Source organism: Lepus europaeus, chromosome 14 (genome assembly GCF_033115175.1).
Source record: "Lepus europaeus isolate LE1 chromosome 14, mLepTim1.pri, whole genome shotgun sequence".
In the NCBI taxonomy this organism is placed as follows: domain Eukaryota; kingdom Metazoa; phylum Chordata; class Mammalia; order Lagomorpha; family Leporidae; genus Lepus; species Lepus europaeus.
Genome location: NC_084840.1, coordinates 42,501,184 through 42,522,468, shown reverse-complemented (window position 1 = coordinate 42,522,468; position 21,285 = coordinate 42,501,184). Strand labels below are relative to the sequence as shown.

The following is a 21,285-nucleotide window of genomic DNA, read 5'->3' as shown; positions in this document are numbered from 1 at the left end:
TCAGAGTTATAGCTATTAGTCAGCTAACAAATGCTGTGCAAATCTTAAAACAGAAGCCATATCCATGAAACTTGATACATGCTGCCAGGCAGCAAGAGGCTAGATTAACCGGTGATAATGTGCATCTGGCTTAAATCCTGTATGGTGCTCTTTGATGAATGGCAGCCTTTCATATCTGTTTGTGATCACTTACATGTCTGAATGGCTAATGCACTTAAAATGTTTAATATGTACATTTTATTGAAATTTGTAAAGAAAAGGACAAACATATTAATGCCATTCATAGCATTATAATAGATACAAACTATTAAAATTTTATTTCCTGTACATACACGTACAAATACATACACAAAAACATGCAGAATTAAGACAATACCATATATAATTTTATATCCTGCCTTCTCCACCTAATATTTGAATATTTTTATTTTAAAAAAATTTCTTTTGCTAGATAGTCAATTATATGAACATACTATAATTCAGTTAATGTCTAGGTTCTAAGTAATTGAATATTGTACTCAATTAACCATTTAGAATTACTTTAGGTTTTTTTCCTCTCTGTAACAACCCTATGATGAATATCTTTATGTGTAAATATTGATCTACATTTCCTTCTATTTTCTTTATGTAGGTAGGTTCTATCATCTTTACTGAGAAATCTATTCTAAAATATCTTAAGTATATAGAAAAATATCATCTATATAACTGCATAGAAAGTACATAACATACAAAATATCTCCCTGTCCAGACTACCATACCTTAATATGTTGCTGTATTTGCTACAAGTTCCTTTATTTTCTTCCCCTAAAAAGAAATTAATTATCAAGGGCACAACTTGAGAGAGCATTGTAGTGCTGGTTCCGGTCCCAGCTGCTGCACTTTGATCTTGAGCCCTAAAATGCCTGAGAAGGCAGCAGAAATGGCTCACGTCCTTGGGCCCATGCCACCCGTGTGCAAAATCTGGATGGCAATCTAGGCTCCTGGCTTCAGCCTGACCCAGGACAAGCAGATGGAAGATATCTTTTTCTCTCGCTCGCTTGCTCTCTCTCTCTCTCTCTTTCTCTCTCTCTCTCTGTCTCTCCTGTTCTCTCTGTAGCTCTCTTTCAAATACATGAAATAAATCTTTTTTTAAAAAAAAGAAATACACAGCTAAGTCCCATGTATATTCATCATACCATTCCCTAGTCCCCTCCCAGCCAAAGTCATTAAAGAGAATTTTGGTTTGTGAGTTCCATGACTGTATTGTTTTTTGTCATCATAATGTGTTCATATATGAGGTACTATATTGTGTGTTTTAAAATTTTATGTAAATGACATCACACAGTATATATCCTTTGCTCTTTCTCACTCAACATTCTGTTACTTTACATTTTTCTACATTGTAATGCATTCAGGTTGGATGTGTTCTTTTTGCCACTGTTCTGTAACTCATTCTTCTATGATGATCGTTGCTTCCAATATTTTGCAATCACAATCTTTTTGTGCTGAATATTCTTATACATACTTTTTTATGTAACCATTCAAGCTTTTAACTTTACTATATATTGCCAAATTCCATTAAAAATGTATGTAGGGGAACTAATGAAATGAGAAAACTTACTCTCATATTCATACTTATAATTTCCACAGAACTTTCAAGACATTACCTTATTTTCTGTTTGTAATAACCTTATGAAGCAGCAAGGAAAATTGTGTACTCTCATTATTTTTTCAGTGATGAAACTGAAAATGGGAGTTTCTAAATGCTTTGGCAAAAACACAGAAGTGTGGCATGGGCATTTGACACAGTGGTTGGGCTGCCACTCGTGTCACCCATATCCCATATCAGAGTGCTTAGGTTCAAGTCCAAGTTCTTCTCAGAATTCCATCTTCCTGCTAATGCATACCCTGGGAGGCAGTAGTTGACAGTTCAGGTAATTGGGTTCCTGCCACCTGCATGCAAGGCCCAAGTTGAGTTCCTGGTTCCCAGCTTCAACCTAGCTAGGCTTTGGCTGTTGCGGGTGTTTGAGGAGTGAGCCAGTAGATGAGTGACCGCATTCTGTCTCTCTCTGCCTTTGCAATAAATTTAATTAATTATTTATTAAAAAAAAAAAAAAAGAAATATCCAGGATACATCCAGGACTCAAGCCTTGGTGTTCTGATCCCACAGGCAGAATTTCCCAGGTGTGTGGACTCAGATAACTGTGCTTTCCATAGGCCTCAGTGGGTCAGGAAGTGTCAGCTGAGCTGGGCCTGTGAGGGACAGGATAGGCTTTTCCCCAGCCGTAGTCTTCTGTTCTTAGAGATCGTAAACTGTCTCATACATAAGCCACTTACTCATTTATACATCAGTCAACCTATTATGTGCTAGGTCTTGTACTTTGAAAAATTCTCTTATGTATGTATGATAAAGTTAAACTTTGGTATTTTGAATGTATGTGCTATTATTTTGAAATTTTATAAATCTTTGGATATTTTTGAAAGAATCTCATAAACTTTCCTGTAGGGATGAGATTAATTCTTAACCAGATCAGACTCTTGTTTTCAGAGCTGCTGTAGTTGGAACTCCCAGAGACACTATTTTTTTCTTTGTGGGTTCAATTTCAAAATTTTATTTTATTTATTTAGAAGTGAGTTAATGAGGCTGGTGCTATGGTGCAGCAGATTGAGGCCCTGGCCTGTAGCACTGGCATCCATATTGGCGCTGTTTCGAGTCCCGGCTGCTTCACTTCCAATCCATTTCCCTGCTGGTGGCCTGGGAGAGTAGTGGAGGATGGCCCTGGCGCTTGGGCCCCTGCTCCCATGTAGAGACCCTGAGGAGGTTCCTGGCTTCTGGCTTCAGATCAGCTCAGCTGCAGCTATCTGGGGAGTGAACCAGTGGATGGAAGACCTCTCTCTCTGTCTCTCTACCTCTCTCTGTAACTCTACCTTTCAAATAAATAGAATAAATCTTTTTTTAAAAAAGTGACTTAGTTTAGATATACAGAGTTTTGTTTGGTGTGAATATTACTCGACTGATACCACTTAAGATTGGAAAATCATTTCCCAGGTCTGGAAACCTCTTGGCAGTAGACTTAAGTAAGAATTATATAAACTATATGAGTTTATTACATATATAGCCAATAGTAATACAATTTGTGAGCTCTGCTTTTGTAACTAAATGGAAGTAAAAGGACACATGCATAATGATACTTTTCATGACTTCACAATTTTAAGTAAACAAGTACAGAGTTAAGTACAGAGGTTCTCTATTTTCTTCCTTGCAGTGCTTTTCTTGTAACTTTGTAAGTTGAAACTTTAGAGATGAAAATATTGACTTAATATTACAGGTGTTAAGAACACTCTCAAATAAAAGAATTGCTATTACAAATGCTGTTTTAAAAAACAAACATGCCTCCTTGGGAGTATAGGGTTTCAAAACTTCCTAAAATGACAGTTAGGTAAATGAAACTTGATAACTGTCACAAACATTTTAAAGAGAAGAGAGTGACATTGTATGGTATGGAATCTAGAGAGAAAAGACTGCTATTCACTGGCTGTGTGATCATTACAAACTTATAATGGATAGGATAATAGTTTACTAGCACTTCATTTTATTCATTAAAAATACATGGTTTTAAGGACTCGGTTACAATGATTCTGATACTGTGTATAACACAGTCATCACGTTTGAAGTATCTTTGGTATATGATTTCAACTCAGGCCATTTAGGAGCCTTCTTTCAGTCCCTTGCTCATGATGTCATGCCCTCAGCCAGGGTCCTGTAGCTGGAGGACTTAAGGGGACGGGAGCACTGGGAGGCCTGTAGACCTCCCAGGAGATGAGTAAAATAGCTCAGTCATGTGACTTTCTAAAAATTTTCTAACCTTAACTTTCTAATTTACCTCTTTTGCCCTTCTTTCCCTTGAGAGGAATGCATTCAGAGTGAAAACAAGGACTTAGAAAGGAAGGGAACAAAATTTACTGAACCCTTGAATTTGGGCAGTAATAAATGACCCTGAAAGTCTTGCCTCTTTGAGACTGTAGACTTATAAAAATCCTTTCAATTTTTTTTTTTGGTGGGGGTAGGGATGTCTATAAACTTCATAGGACCCAAGTTTCATTGGAGTTTAAGAAATTAAAAAATGTTATTCTAACAAATAAATACATCTTGAGAGAACCAAGTAGTCTTATGTGTGATCAAGAGGCAATTACAAACTCTGTAATCTCAGATGTTCTAGAAAGATGTTCTTTATCCTTTGATAGTAAATCCTAGGTGGTAGAATATAACATTACTAAAACCCTAGGAAGTTAGTGTGTTGAGCTTAGACAGAAATAAAAACCAACTACAGAGGTAATAAATGCTTGGTTTAATTCAAGGCTGGTTATATTTGAGAATAGGGTGAACGGTAGATGCAGTAAGAGGTTTTTCCTTCTGGTGGTATATTTGTTGTTTTGGCTACTGTTTTAGCTATTGGTCCAATCATATTAGATTGGACACTTTATTTTGCATTGGTCAATAAGATGCCATTTATCATTTATTAAATTTTGCTGAATGAAACTCAATTTTAAAGTTTCATTTATTCGAGACATGGATTGAAAATGTGAATGTTAAATAAAAACAGAAAAAGGAACCACATTTTAAATTCATTTTTCTAGAAACCTTTTCCCCTCTTTGAGAATTAAAAATCATATCAATATTTGATTCATGAGCTTATATAAATCAAACTGAGAGTAGCCTCCAGTCACACTTACATGCTAAAGACAGCACTGAGTCTAGTCATCACTAGAGCTTTAAAGTTGCATATGAGTACCTTCCTTGCATTAAGTCCTGAACTTCCGGTTTTCCCCATGATTTGCTTATAACATATGTGTGTGTGCATGTGTATAAAATGATAATTTAATTGAATGAAACAGCCATAGGTTTTTTTTTTTTTAATAAGATTCAGTTTTTATTTTATTTGAAAGACAAGTTACAGAGAGAGGTAGAGACAGAGAAAGGAGTCTTCCACCACTCATTCATTCCCCAAATGGCCACAATGGCAGGAGCCGAGCCAATCTGAAGTCAGGAGCCAGGAGTATTTTATGGTTCTCCCATGTGGGTGTAGGAGACCAAGGACTTGGGCCATCTACTACTATTTTCCGAGGTACATTAGCAGGGAGCTGAATTGGAAGTGGAGCAACCAAAACTTGAACCGGAGCCCATATGCTGGTGCTGCAGACCATGGCTTAACTCACTGAGCCACAGTGCCTGACCCGAAACAGCCATATTTTAACTTCATGCTTTCATTCCCACTCTAGTGGATGGCAAGTTGACGAGTCCATCCTGCTCAAATGATAGCTTGCACTGAACAAAATAAAATAGTTTTAATCCTGAACTGTAGAATCTAATTGTCTGATTCAACATGACCTGCTTCTTTGCTCCCTCTTAAGAATTGTGTGACCTGCCCATATTATGCGTATCCTGTGCATCTGTTGTCATGTTCAGACAAGTGGTGAGAGGACTGGATAATAAAATTGAACCATGCATATGAAGGGCTCAGTCTAGCTCCTGGCACGTAGTAGGCAACTCTGTGAGTGGCAGCCGTTCTAATAATCCAAGGAAAAAGAGCTCATTTCTCCAAGATTTACACATAGGAGTATTCAAAAATTCGCACTGGACACAGAGCTCCAAGCAGGAGAGTAGCTTCAGTTTCACAGACCAGTGCAGAGTTTTCCAGTACATGTAATATGCATTCTACTCTGTTCACACACAGGGAAGGTTAGCTAAGTCCCAGCACAGCACTGAGCAGAGACAGTGTCTAATTCAGTTAAAAGTACATTATGGTGTAAGGGCCTTCTAGATGCAAATCTGAAGTTCTGAACCAATTTTCCTGTCTTGTTTCTTCATAGGCATATGATGTCGAAAACTCTGTAACCACCCGCCTTGCCAGTGCATGTGGAAGACAGCCGCTGACTAATCCCATCATCTCTTCAGGAAACAACCTTTTTGTGAGGTTTCAGTCTCACTTTTCTAGACAGAGTAGAGGCTTCCGAGCTCAGTTCAGACAAGGCAAGTACCCTGTAGGTCTCCCCAAGCACTGAAGAAATATTCTTGGTGCTAACCATGAGACCAATTCTCAGAAACTGATCATAACTTTTTGCTTCACACACAAACTAATTTAATAGAACAAGGGAACTGTCATAGTCATTAACAACTGTTGATACTTTCAACTTTATCCTTGTAAAAATGCTTTATCATTTATCTAGTATCTATCCAATGCATTGCCCTAGAGGGAAATACACCACTCTGAATTTCAAGACTTGCTTATGATAGTCAGAGGGTAACCTCAAGAAGCTCTGGTCCCCTCCCCCTTACTGAATCCTGCCATTGTCCCTGACACTGGGGAATCAGTGTTGTCTTTCAGTATTTTTGGTCTTAAGTCACCACTTCTCAATTTCTCCTCCAAGACTTTTCCACCTGGTTCTTCCCAGAGATTAACCCTTTATCCTATGATCAGAGATGGAGAGAACACACAGCTGGAGGAGTTATTGACTTGAGAATGGTTATACTTTTTGTTCAAATAATTCACTTTAAGTAAATTTGATCTGTTTAGTCATTACCTCTCTAAGTGACTCGCTTGTATTCTGTAGTAAATAGCTCTGGATGGGGACACTTTCTTCTAAAGATGCACTGTAGACTTTGGAGCAAGATAGGCTGTATACCAACAGTCACTATTAGTGATTTCAAAGAATAAAGTTTCCTAATATATTTCTGACATTTACTCATTCCCTTAACTTTTGCTTCATAGCAAAAAGCCACTACAAACTCTTATCTGGACTATGATAATAGCTTCCTGAAACTCACTCCTCTTGCCCCATCTTCCTCCAAGTTCATATTGCAAACCACTCCACTCTGAGCCAGCCATTGAGGGCTCCAGTGTTTCTCCACACAACCAACCCAAACCCTTTCAGATGTTATCAAAGGGTCCCAGACCTGCCTTGATCTCTTTCCATTGTCACCTCCAACACCCTCCAGTCCTGCATGGTCCAGGCATGTCTGTCTATAGACATCGCCCTCACCATCCTCTGTGTCTTCGCTGAGACGGCCACTCCCTGGGCCACACTTCCTCAATCTCCAGGGCCTCATTCAGCTACTGCCTCCTACAGGATAGCCCTTCTCACACCTGTAGGGACATGCTGTCTTCTAGATGTCATAGATTTCACATCTTTGATTATATGCAGACATCCTTTGAAATCTTGTTCAATTTTGTATTTATTCTCCTGAAAAAAAATGGGTCATTGATCAGCAGATTATCCCTATACCTAAAATGTATTAGTGATCACAGTCTGTGAATCATTTCCAGAGTTTTGTTTGAATGATTCAGGCAATTCTTAGTTTTTAATCTGTTGTTCTATGCCATTCCTTACTTCTCGTAATTGAAGAATATTGTTATCAGTAGAAAGTGTGTGGCTTTTCTCCATGGTTTATGTGTGCTTCCTTGTCAGGGAACTTCCTTAGCATGCATTTCAGAAAAAAAGGAAAAGTAATTTATTTTTTCGTTCATCAAATAATTGTTTTCTACAGTCATTAGAAATCAAAAGTATTTGACATACATGTGTCTTTGCATCCCCAGTCTGTGGAGGCTACATCCTTACCGAGTCTTTTGATACCATTTCCTCTCCATTGTTTCCTGCCAAGTATGCAAACAATCAGAATTGCACTTGGATAATTCAAGCTCAACCTCCATGTAAGTAACAAAAAGAAAAAAGAAAAGGACTCCAGGACAGATTGTGTCTGTGGGAAAGTCAGTGTATGAGTCATGCTCTTATCTCCTCAGTGGTAACAATTGGTGGCCTTCCTCTTCTCTTTTTGGAAGTCCCAATTCCTGGTGTGCGTGAAAATAGCGTTTCCTAACTGGATGAGGAAATGATTTTTACTGTTTCACATTAATTTTTAAAAAATTTAAATTCAAGGCCTACTAAAGGAAAAAAAAAATCCCAACCTCACAAACCTATATAGCCTTGCTATATGGATAGGCATGCAACATTGAAAGTAAGCAAGAATAGTTACTAGTTTTGACATGTAAGTCTTAAATCTAACAGATGACCAAGACAGTTGCTGAATCAATAAATGAATAAGAAGAACCTAAGTTAGAGAATTATCTCATAGCCTAAGAATTCAATGCCATAAGCCTGTTGATCTTCAGTCAAAGTGGAATTGAATTACAAAACTTGGTCTCTCTTGCAGTCCGTGTATTTCAAAAATCCCAGCAGAGGCCTGGAGGAAATACTTAACAAGTGCTTACTTTATTTTTATTTTTGTTTTGGAATCCTAGAATCTTGGATTATTTTTTTTTCTTTTTTTAAAAGATTTGTTTATTTGAAAGGCAGAATTAGAGACACAGAGACAGAGAGAGAAAGAGAAAGAGATCTTCTATCTGCTGGTTTACTCCCCAGGTGACCACAATAGCCAAGACTGGGACATACCAAAGCCGGGAGCCTAAAATTCCATCCGGGTATCCCATGTGCGCTTGAGCCAGCTTGCGCTACTTTCCCAGGCACGTTAGCAGGGAGCTGAATCGGAAGTGGAGAAGCTGGAACTGCTACCTGTGCCCATACAGGATGCCTGCATTGCAGGTGGCAACTAAACCCTCTGTGCCACAATACCGGCCCCTGAAATCTTGTTTTCTGACCTGATCACAGACTGGTAATAAAGGTTACTATCCACATTTCACGGAGAAAACACAGAGCTAACTCCTAAGGGCACAACAGAATGGCTACAAAGGGAGTGATTCCAGGCCATTAAGAATCCTGTTTCAGATGAACCCTGCCCTCCTTTGAGGTTTTTAGAGGAAACTTATTATTTCAGGCATAATGTGGGAATGGCATTACATTCTCAACTTAGTTCTGTACCTAATGACCTGTGTGAAAATAGGCAAATCACTTAAACTCATCAGGTCCCATTACAAAACAGTCTACACAATGAAGTGTTTGGCTTAAATGTTATCTAACACTTTTCCTAGTGACATTAAGAGTTAACACATGGATGGTATCTTTATTGACTTGCATAGGATGTGGGGGCTGGTGATGTAATCCTTAGCCAATCAAGAGAGTGGAGGCCCAAAGAAAGTGGTCAGCCATCCAGAAACTGAGCCAGATACACAAAAGCCCCTGCCTTGAGATCAACAGTTTAGTGCCTAAGGATTATTTTCTAATGAGTTGTAAAGTAGTCAGATGAGAGATTTCTCTGGTTCAAGAACAGCAACAGGAAAAGATCCTATTCCGAAGATTAGGGACCCTGGAAGAACAACAAAGGGAAAATGTACCCAGGCACTTGCTGTTCTGCAAGTAATTCAAAGCTTTTTTGATAAAGGACTCTGAATCCCGAGGGCACTGGCTCTAGTTTTGAAACTGAGTGTATTAGGATGTGTGTGCCAAGGGGAAAAATGTCGGATTTACAAGCACAGGTAAAGAACCACAACTGAAGGATGCTGTTGTATTGAAAGAAATGCTTATGAGAGGAACCCAGCCATGGGTGATGTAAAACAGTGGAAAGACTGTTTTTCCAGCAAAATATTCCCCATAGTGGTCTGAAGGAGTTTCTTCAAGAGTCCTGTTATTGCCACCAGCATTACAAAGTCTACAAGCAGTTGCAAACCATCTGTTCTGTTATTTTCAAAAGAAACCTTGAGCGCAGATCTTGGATTCTCCCCCTCTCTTTCTCCACTTAACCCCTGTGCAGATCTCCCAGGTTCCTTACTTTCCTGCTGGAGAACTCTCAGTGGAGACTGATTATTGTAGGTCAAGTTTCTCTCCCTGTGTATATTGTCTGCTGGTACTTTATTGAATAGTTCCTCTTTTTATCCTTACAGTCAATCATATTACCCTGTCCTTCAGCCACTTTGAAATTGAAAACAGTGCAACATGTTCACGTGACTTTGTAGAAATTTTGGATGGCAACTCCTATGACGCGCCCCTCCGAGGTACTGTGCGGCTCACTCACTATATGTGTGGCCTTAGCTGTGTTTTACCTGTATATCTACATATTTATATGCTGCCATTTAATGTTAAAATATTTTCAGTAACTATCTAGTACATCATAGGCCAGTAAGGATAATTAGAGGGTAAGAGAGCAGGATTTAATGTGAAGATTCAAAAACTCAAGGACATGAGTAGCTTGTGTATGTTTTTTTAAAATGTTAAAGTTGCAATTGCCTTTGATAGTAGTGTGATACAGTCCATTCTTGCATTAGGTAGCATTTTCACAGTTCTTATATTCCAATTGAGCATGTTTCTTCTGGATTTTGTCATTAGTAGAAGCAAAAAGTATTAATTGAATTAAATAAATTAAGAATTTATCATTTTACCTGTTTTTTAAAGATTTATTTTATTTATTTGAAAGGCAGTTATAGAAACAGCATGACACACACACACACACAGAGCAAAAGAGAGAGACAGGGAGAGAGAGAGAGGGAGAGAGAGAGAGAGAGAGAGAGAGAGAATCTTTCATCCACTGGTTCTGACTCCCCAAATGGCCGCAAATGGCTGGGACTGGGCCAGGAGGGAGCCAGGCACCAGAAGCTTCATCTGGATCTCCTACATGGGTGCAGGTGCCCAAGAATTGGGGCCATCCTCTGTAGATATTCTAGGCACATTAGCAGGGAGCTTGATCCAAAGCAGAACAGCCAGAATTTGAACTGGCACCCACATGGAATGCCATTATTGCAGGCACTAGCTTAACCAGTTACTCCACAATGCTGGTCCCCATTTTACCTGTTATTTATATTAATACAATTAAAGAGTGCTAGGGGAACAGCATTGTGGCACAGCAGGTTGAGCCACCACCTATACGCTGGAATCCTATATGGATATCAGTTCATGTCCCTGCTGTTCTGCTTCTGATCCAACTCCCTGCTAATGCACCTGTTAAAGCAGCAGATGATGGCCTAAATGATTAGGTCCCTGCCACCTATGTAGGAGACACAGTTGGAATTCCTGGCTACTGGTTTTGGCCTGCCTAACCACAGACATTACAGCCATTTGGGGAGTGAAACAGTGGATGGAAGATGCCTCTCTTTCCATCACTCTACCTTTCAGGGAAAGAAAATAAATCTTTAAAAAAACTAGAGTGTTGCTACTTAGTTTCTGAAATCTTCTCAAGCAAAATAATTTCAGATATTTTAAACTTTCTCGGTGAGCTCACTACATTGAGTTTTGTCCTATAAGCTTCTCATCCTGCACTAGAAGACAAGCTCCATCAGAGAAGAGCCTTTTTTTTTTTTTTTGCTTTTTGTTTTATTCCCAAGCAGTGCCTGAGACAACCTTGAATAATCAATGTATGTACTTTGTACACTTTACACTCTCATGCTATCTGAATTCTTTGCCAATAAGCATTTGACCAAGGATGAAGGGATGTTACTTTAAAAAAAAAAGAATTTATTTATTTATTTGAAAGATAGAGTTACAGACAATGAAAAGAAGAGACAGAGAGAAAGGTTTTCCTTCTGTTGGTTCACTCCCAAAATGGCTGCAACAGCTGGAGCTGTGCCAATCCGAAGCCAGGAGCCAGTATGTTCCTCCCAGTCTCCCATGCAGGTACAGGGGCCCAAGGACTTGAGCCATCTTCTGCTGCTTTCCCAGGCCATAGCAGAGAGCTGGAAAAGGAGCTGCCAGGACTAGAACCAGTGCCCATATGGGATGCTGGTGCCACAGGCAGAGGATTAACCTACTACGAAGGGATATTACTTAACACCTTGTCCTGAGTACTATTCTAAGTACCTTATAAATGGTACTCAATTAATCCTCACACACTTTTGACACAGATTTTATTCTTTCCTATACCCCCTTTTCCTGAGTGGGGCAGCTGAAGCATAGCATGCTCAAGTAACTCGCCTCAGGTCACAAGGCTGGTAAATAGCACAACCAAGAGTTGAAGCCAGGGATTCTGGCTCTGGCGTTTACACTTTTCTCTGTCACCATAGACTTGTAATGCACCTAAGCATTAGTGCATTTGTTTGTGCTGGTTTTGACCTTGCTGGAGAGTTTTTTTGAATTATATTTGGTGTCAAGTCATGTAAGTCCGTCCTCTGGCCTTTTTTTCTTTGTCTCAAATATAAATGGTCTCTCCTGTGCTTATAGGAGGTTATTTCAAAAAAGTTTGAGGAGAAATGGAATTAAAAGATAAATTTATTTTGGCATAAAGAATTCAAAACCCATGCATTTTCCATTAGCTTTTTGAAGACTTCACATTTATTATTTATTTTAAATTCACAGGTGTTGTCTCAAACACTACCCCTTGCCTAAACTGTACTTGCAGCAGGAATTTCTTTTGTTTGCTTTCCTCTCCTGCAGTTCTATTAAAGATGTGTTGAATAGAGTAACAGCCTCTGCCATGTCATTGATCCTTCTCCTTGTCAATATCTTCATTACACAGGCCGTTACTGCGGCACCTCCATGCCCCATCCCATCACATCCTTCGGCAGTGCCCTGATGCTGAGGTTCGTTTCTGATTCTCGAAGGAATTACGATGGCTTCCATGCTACATACATGGCATCATCATCAGGTGAGAAACTTTAGCAAGTGATTCTCCTAGGCTAACAGGAGGCACCTTGATGTATTATTTGGGATTCTTACCTTCAACATTGGGATCTAGTTTCCTGAGATCACCTTTGTGCCTAACCTGACCTTCTCCCTGCAGTTAACAGATTCTAAATTCTAACAGTAGAGAACTATAATAAGAGTAGAGAATTGGTTGAAAATCTGGGTGTCTTTTGAGCTAAAGTCTGTGATCTCAGATATATTGCTTGTCAGCATCTTGATGTCTACCTATGTGACACACCTGTTAGGACAGCCTCTGACACAGTGCCTTAGGGCTTCTCTTGGGAATGGACAGCCACACTTGCTGCTTGCCTATCTCCCAGGCCTTGCTGCCAGGCTGAGGCAGGTCTGGGTGTTGACAGGGTTGGCATGATGGACACAGCCCATGGGGAGGTGGGGATAGGGGGCCCTAGGTTTCTTCACCAGAAGAGTGCTGCTGTCCATGAGTAGTAAAGAGCCGTTGAACATAGAGAAGATTGGTGTGTGTTCAGCTTTTTCCTGAGCCGGAAAAGCTGGAATACCAACCTGACTTTCTCTTCCAGGCCGGCATTGAAGATAATCCTGGTGAAAAACTGCGTGTCTGTAAGATAAAAGCATTCCTTTCATTTCTCAAAGTTAGAATTCACAGGGAGAAAAGACACTGCAGAGATTCCTTCTGAGCCACTGCATTGCAGGGCTCTGGGTTTTCACTTTTCAGAATATTTCTCTTACCTTATAGGACATGGAAGTTTTTTTTTTAAATGTAATATGTAAATGCTGTATTATTTGATTCTGATAATGGCTCCAATGTTCTTTCTTCTTTATCTTGTGGTGTCTTACATTTGATCTTTGCTCTCACATTCATTTTACTTCTCTCCCAGCTTGCGGAGGAACCTTCTACATGGCTGAAGGCAGGTTCGACAGCCCTGGCTACCCAGACGTTTATCCCTCTAATGTGGAATGTGTCTGGAACATTGTCAGTTCCCCTGGCAACCAGCTCCAGCTGTCTTTCATGTAAGTCCTTTTCTGTGGTGTATTGTTTCAGTGTCAGTGAATCTGCAGGAAGGAAGCAGTGTTACTAATAGGATGGACGACTAATGGCCTATGTGTCCAAGCAACTGTTAAAGAAAATGTGATGGGAACTTTAGTAAGTCTTTTTCCAAATTCCCTCTGTTTTAATCATAGTTTGGGTTATAAATAGCATTGAGAGACTCTTGAGAATGGTTCTAGAGTCCTGCTTAATGTTACCAGCAGTAAAGTCTTGAGCTCTTGGTGAATAAATTTGTGAAACATTCGCAGTCATAGAACAGTAATTTTAATTTTCCTTGGTATTAGGCCCATTATGTTTTCAGAGAATCACTGATATTCTTTCCACAAGCAGGGGCCTCTTACCTCTCTTAAGCCTTATTTACCCTCATACCCTAATCCACCTTTCCAACCACTCCTATCAGAAGAAGGATTTTGGAAATGTTGGAAACTTAGTAATTGATCTGTAGAATTATTTTCATGTTCCTCATTGAACTATAATACTGTGAAGTACAGACTGTGACTACGGAATTGACAGTAGGATTCTGTCACATTCAGAGTGGTCCTCAGTTAAATTAAACAACAGTCATAGTATTTTCCAGAAACAGAGGTGGAAAGCACATGGGTAAGTGAAATGGGTAATTTTTAACCAATGTATATTTATTTCTTTATTCAACATTTATTTATTAAGCCACTACTAAGTATTAAGCACAGAGTCAACACATACCATCCCATGCTAGATATTTAACATATGGTAAATAAAACACCTTTTCTGGGGCTAGCACTGTGGCATAGCAGGTAAAGCTGCTGCTTGCGAAGTTGGCATCCCACAGGGGTGCAGATTTGTGTTCTAGTTGCTCCATTTCTGATCCAGCTCCCTGCTAATGGCCTGGGAAAAGCAGTGGAGGATGGCCAAGTATTTGGGCTCCTGCCACCCACATGGTAGACTTGGTGAAGCTCCTGGCTCTTAGGTTCAGAAGGCTCAGACCTTGCCATTGTGGCCACTTGAGGAGTGAACCAGTGGATGGAAAATCAATCTCTCTCTCTCTCTCTCTCTCTCTCCCTTCTCTACATAACTCTTTCAAATAAATAAACAAATCTTTAAAAATAATAACTACAATTGTTTTCCATATGTTAAAGCCCAAAGTCTTTTGCATGGCTTTCTAGGCCCTATAATTGCCAAATAAAATGGCCTCGCTTTGGTGCTTTCCTCCTTTGTCTCTCCTGTGTTGACATTGTTGACAACTGATGTTCAGGATTTCAGGCTAAGTCCTAAAATGTTTAAGACAGGTGAGATGCATGTGGGATCTCTGTCCTTAATGTGTTGTACATTGTGATTTAATGCTATAACTAGTACTCAAACAGTATGTTTCACTTTGTGTTTCTATGTGGGTGCAAACTGTTGAAATCTTTACTTAATATATACTAAATTGATCTTCTGTATATAAAGAGAATTGAAAATGAACCTTGATGTGAATGGAAGGGGAGAGGGGGTGGGAGAGGGGAGGGTTGCAGGTGGGAGGGAAGTTATGGGAGGGGGAAGCCATTGTAATCCATAAGCTGTACAGTGGAAATTTATATTCATTAAATAAAAGTTAAAAAAAAAGACAGGTGAGATGAAGCCCAGGACTGAATGACTTCACTGCACTGCTGAATTCTACCAGACATTTAAAGAACTAACTACATTTCTTCTGAAGCTATTCAAAACAATTGAAAGGGAGGGAATCCTCCCAAATTCTATAAAGCCAGCATCACCTTAATTCCTAAACCTGAAAAAGATGCAACAGGAAAAGAGAACTACAGACCTATTTCCCTGATGAACATAGAAGCAAAAATCCTGAACAAAATACTAACCAATAGAATCCAACAACACATCAGAAAGATCATTTACCCAGACCAAGTTGGATTTATCCCTGGTATGAAGGAATGGTTCAATATTCGCAAATCAGTCAATGTGATAAATCACATTAACAAATTGAAGAATAAAAAACATATAATTATCTAAGATGCAGAGAAAGCATTTGATAAAATACACCCTTTCATGATGAAAACTCTAGGCAAATTGGGTATAGAAGGAACATTCCTCAACAAAATCAAGGCAATTTATGACAAACTCATGGCCAGCATCCTACTGAATGGGGAAAAGTTGGAAGCATTGCCACTGAGATCCAGAACCAGACAAGGATGCCCACTCTCACCGTTGCTGTTCAATATAGTACTGAAAGTTTTAGCCAGAGCCATTAGGCAAGAAAAATAAATCAAAAGGATACAAATTGGGAAGGATGAAGTCAAACTCTCCCTATTTGCAGATTACATGATTATATAAATAGGGGATACAAAGACTTCACTAGGAGACTATTAGAACTCATGGAAGAATTTAGTAAAGTAGCAGGATATAAAATCTACACACAAAAATCAACAGCGTTTGTATACACAGATAATGCCACAACTGAGAACTTCTAAGATCAGTCCCATTCACAATAGCTACAAAAAAAAAAAAAAAATCAAATACCTTGGAATAAATTTAACCTAGGATGTCAAAGATCTCTAAGAAGAGAATTACAAAACATTGAAAAAAGGAACTAGAAGAAAATACAAAAAAAAAAAAAAAGGAAAAATAGTCCATGTTCATGGATTGGAAGAATCAATATCATCAAAATGTCCATACTACCAAAAGCAATCTACAGATTCAATGTGATACCAATAAAAATACCAAGGACATTCTTCTCAGATATAGAAAAATGATGCTGAAATTCATCTGGAAACACAGGCAATACCAAATAGCTAAAGCAATCTATACAACAAAAAAAAGCTGGAGGTATCACAATACCAGATTTCAAGACATACTACAGGGTGGTTGTAATCAAAACAACCTGGTACTAGTACAAAAATAGATGGATAGACTAGTGGAACAGAATAGAAACACCAAAAAGCAACCCAATCATCTACAACCAACTTATCTTTGACAAAGGAGCTAAAATTAATCCCTGGATCAAGGACAGTCTCTTGAACAAATGGTGCTGGGAAAACTGAATCTCCACATGCAGAAGTATAAAGCAGGACCCCTACCTTACACCTTACACAAAGATCCACTCAACATGGATTAAAGACCTAAGTCTACATCCCCATACCATCAAATTATTTGAGAACATTGGGGAAACCCTGAAAGACATTGGCACAGGCAAATGTTTTTGGAAAAGACCCCAGAGGCACAGGCAATCAAAGCCAAAATTGACAAATAGGATTATACCAAATTGAGAAGCTTCTGTACTGCCAAAGAAACACTCAGTAAAGTTAAGAGGCAACCAACAGAATGGAGAAAATATTTGCAAATTATACAGCTGATAAAGGAATAATAACCAGAATATATAAAGAGATCACAACAAAACAAGCAACCCAGTTAAGAAATGAGCAAAGGAATTAAACAGACATTTTTCAAAAGAAGAAATCCAAATGACAGACACATGAAAAAATGCTCAAGATCACTAGCCATCAGGGAAATGCAAATCAGAACCACAATGAGGTTTCACTTCACCCCTGTTAGAATGGCTTTTGTACAGAAATCAGCAAACAACAAATGTTGGCAATCATGTGGGGGAAAAGGTACTCTAATCCACTGTTGGTGGCAATGTAAACTGGTAAAGCCACTATAGAAGACAGTATGGAGATTCCTCAGAAATTTGAATATAGACCTATCATATGATCCAGCCATCTCTCCCCTGGAAATTTACCCAAGGAAAATGAAATCAGCATATGAAAGAGTTATCTGTACCCCCATGTTTATTGCAGCTCAATTCACAATAGCTACGACATGGAATCAACCCAAATGCCTGTCTACTGAAAAAGAAATCTGGTCATTTGCAACAAAATGAATTAAACTGGAAAGCATCATACTTAGTGAAATAAGCAAGTCCCAAAGGAACAAATGCCATATGTTCTCCCTGACCTGTGTTAACTAAAAGAGCACCTAAAAGGCAATCTATAGAAGTGAAATTGACACTCTGAGAAGCAATGTCTTTGAACAGCCCTTATCTTGAGTGTTGAGGAATAGTTTTTTTTTTTCTCTTTCATACTATTTGTTGAACTCTTTACTTAACATGGAGTTAATCATATGTGTGTGAATTTAGTTGAAAATTGACTTTAGTAAAAAAAGTAAGAGGGAGGAGGAAGAGGGATGAGAGTGTGGGGGGAAGGGTAGGCATGATGGGAAGAATCACCATGTTCCTAAAGTTGTAATTATGAAATGTATGAAGTCCATAACTGTAAAGCTATATAGTTATGCATACATTCCTAAAGACTTACTTCTAAGGGTACAGTTTAAAAACTTGTCTTTGGATACTAAATCCCCATAAAAGGGGTTGTAAAAAAGCATTTTAAATGTTAAAGTGATTGTAGAGATAGGATTAAGCTTTAAAGTGATCATATAGATAGGGTTAGGTGTTGAAGCTATCATATAAATAGGATTAAGTGTTTTATAATAATAATACATAGAATTAAAAAGGCATGAATGCTCCAACATGGGAATTAATCCATACAGCAGACTCATAGAATGGCAAGCAGCACTCTGATTTAAGAATCAGTCTTTAAGACATTCTTGTCTGGCTGAAAAGCCCAAAAGAGAATTTCAGGCATAGAAATCCAAGACACTGTGGCAAAAAGTGTCCTACATGAAGGACCTCTGTGGGTGAGACTCCAGTGGGAAGAAGTGGTCATCAAAGAAGGATGTACTTTTCCCTAAAGGGAAGAGAGAACTTCTACTTTGCTTATGGTCCTATCTAAATACTGAAAGAGTTTGTGGATTCAAAAGGCTTCCATAGCCTAGGCTGTTGATGTCAAGAGCCTCAGGTGATCACCAATGTCATACATAAGATTATTAAGTGGGGCTGACATTGTGGCTTAGCAAGTAAAGCTGCCGCCTGCAGTGCCAGCATCCCATGTGGGCTGGTTCGAGTCCCGGCTGTTCAACTTCCCATCCATCTCCCTGCTATGGTCTGGGAAAACAGTGGAAGATGGCCCAAGTCCTTGGGCCCCTGCACCCATGTGGGAGACCCGGAAGAAGCTCTTGGCTCCTGGCTTTGGATCAGCGCAGCTCTGCCCGTTCCGGCCAACTAGGGAGTGAACAAGTGGATGAAGACTTCTCTCTCTCTGCCTCTGCCTCTCTCTAACTCTGCCTTTCAAATAAATAAATTAATCTTTTTTTTTTTTTATAAAAAGGGTTAATTGTTAACAGCAGGAGTCACTGTGCACTAACTTCTTATGCAGGACTTCTATCCTAAAGAGTTGTATTATGAGAGTTCATAGTAAAACTTGTTCTCAAAGATTTACTTAGTTTTAGTGTATTAAGTGGAAGATATTCTTATGCCTCATAAGTTCTAGACAAACATAAGTGGTCTACAGCATTGCTTGTTTCCTTAAGTGCTTTAATAATGATAAAACTTGTTCTCAAATTAAAAAAAAAGTTTACTTTAGCAAAAATTAAAAGAAAAATAAGAAAAAAAATAGGAGGAAGACTGAGAAAGAAGGAGGGAGGAAGGATAGGGTGGGAAGTGTCATTATGTTCTTAGAACTGTATGTATGGGGTCCGGCACCACGGCTCACTAGGCTAATCCACCGCCTGCGGCGCTGGCACTCTGGGTTCTAGTTCTGGTTGGGGTGCCAGTTCTGTCCCGGTTGCTCCTCTTCCAGTCCAGCTCTCTGCTGTGGCCCAGGAGTGCAGTGGAGGATGGCCCAGGTCCTTGGGCCTTGCACCCTCATGGGAGACCAGGAGGAAGCACCTGGCTCCTGGCTTCGAACCAACGGAAAAAGGAAGACCTTTCTCTCTGTCTCTCTCTCTCTGTGTCTAACTCTGCCTGTCAAAAAAAAAAAAAAAAAACCTGTATGTATGAGATACATGAAATTTATTCCATTTTTATAAATCAAGAAATTTAAATAAAAAAAGACAGGTACGATAGTGCTGGTGTTGTGCACAGTGGGTTAAGCCTGTGAATCCGACATACCATAGCAAAGCATCAGTTCAGTTCCTGGCTGCTCTGATTCTGAAAGAGTTTTCCTGCAAATGTGCCTGGAAAAGCAACATGAGATAGCTCAAGTACCTGTGCTTCCGGTATGCATGCGGGAGACCAGATGAAGTTACTGGCTCCTGGCTTCTGCTTGGCCTAGCTCTACCTGTTGCAGCCAACTGGGGAGTGAATGAGCAGGTGGAAGATCTCTTTCTCTCTCTGTCTCTTCCTCTATCTCTGTCACTCTACCTTTTAAATAAATAAAGCAAATGTCAAAAAATAAAATAAATTTAATAAAAACAGGTAAGACCCCAGTTATTTATAAACTACTACTAAATCAATGTCAAGATGCTGTTTAATTAAAACCTAAAAAGATTTATTTCAATTATAGAGGGATAATAATAATAAACTCCTAGGGTCACTGCTGAAATTAAAGAAGATATTAATTTAAAAACATGCACACAGCAGAGGTTTGAGGGAATGTTAATTCTCTCAGTCTTTGACATTTCTGAAGTATTTTCTGTTAGCGTTTACCAATAAATCCAAATGGACAGCTCTGGGCTCTCCTTCTAGAACATAGGAGAAAATATGTTTCATCCACTTTATTGTTGAATGGACATGAACTTCTAATTGCTCGATAGAAAAATCTCAGTGACTCAGCATTTTCCTTCTTCACCTGTAAGAAATTAGCTTTCATTACTTTGTATTCCTTGCTTGAGTTTTATTTTTAAAGTGAATTTTGTAGAATGCAAGATGCTTCTTTTTATGAAGATGATAATGAGAAGGGTTTTATGGTGAGGGCTGTTCTAAACTACATCCAGATGGGCACTGAGAAACATTTCCCCGGGGAGCATGAAAAGCATAGGAATCAAATCAAGTTCTAAAATATGGGGTTGGGCTTGTGGACCCTGCGGTGAAATTGAATAGGGAGAAAAGCTAAGGGGATTATGGCTGAATCTGCAACAGGGAGAAGAAGCACAACCAAAAAGAGACTTTTTGTAAAACAGATATTTAAAGGCATTCACAGAAATTGTGTTTTATGCTTGCAGACTGCTTTTCAAAAGTAATTGATCTTGGTTCAAGAATTGAAATGAGATAATGAGAAACAGTGCCTGTACTATTTTGGTTCCACATTGTGTTTTTTTACTAACAGATCCTAGCCAAAGGGTGAATTTGGTTGTGAAATGTACAGGCCTAAAACAAAGAATTCTAAGAACAATAGAGCTCTTTTAAAAGTTTAATTTGATTCTTACAGGTATTGCCATAAGAATTGCATTACCTCTAATGCAAGATCTTGGCTGCTATTTAACACAGGGTCATACTATTGTGGTTTTAGGAAAAACCTTCACTTTGTAATCTTCTGAGCCATTGGGCCTGACTTTCATGTGCACAGTAATCAGCCCGCATCTTGCTGAAGTTCAAGTTCTGATTCAGGTGCTTGATGGTGCCTGCCTCTTTATCTCAGACAACCTCTCAGGGGATGCAGAGGCTGCTGGAGTGCAAACCACACTTTGGGTAGAAAGGTTCTGAGGCGATGGTTGTACAAACTGATCTCCCTTGCTTCCCTCTCTGCTTTTTAGAGGCAGAAAAAAGAGACTTTGGCTTATTTCACATTGTTGTTAATATTAGGGTAATAAAATTGAGGCTGAGTTTAAGCACTAAACTTGGCAGGCATCCTAAGGTTACCTGTGTGGCAGAGGTCCAAGTACTTGGGCCATCTTTCACGGCTTTTCCAGGCACATTA

General features: G+C 39.1%; 1 protein-coding gene across 1 annotated transcript in view; it reads left to right on the top strand.

Moving 5' to 3' along the window:
* The window catches only part of CUBN (cubilin), a 306,947-nt gene that overhangs the window by 180,157 nt on the left and 105,505 nt on the right, over positions 1–21,285 (top strand). The window contains exons 32-36 of the mRNA XM_062210514.1: positions 5,851–6,010; positions 7,575–7,688; positions 9,813–9,923; positions 12,374–12,502; positions 13,398–13,530. Coding sequence (XP_062066498.1) covers positions 5,851–6,010; positions 7,575–7,688; positions 9,813–9,923; positions 12,374–12,502; positions 13,398–13,530 — 647 coding nt within the window. The remainder of the gene's footprint in view (positions 1–5,850; positions 6,011–7,574; positions 7,689–9,812; positions 9,924–12,373; positions 12,503–13,397; positions 13,531–21,285) is intronic.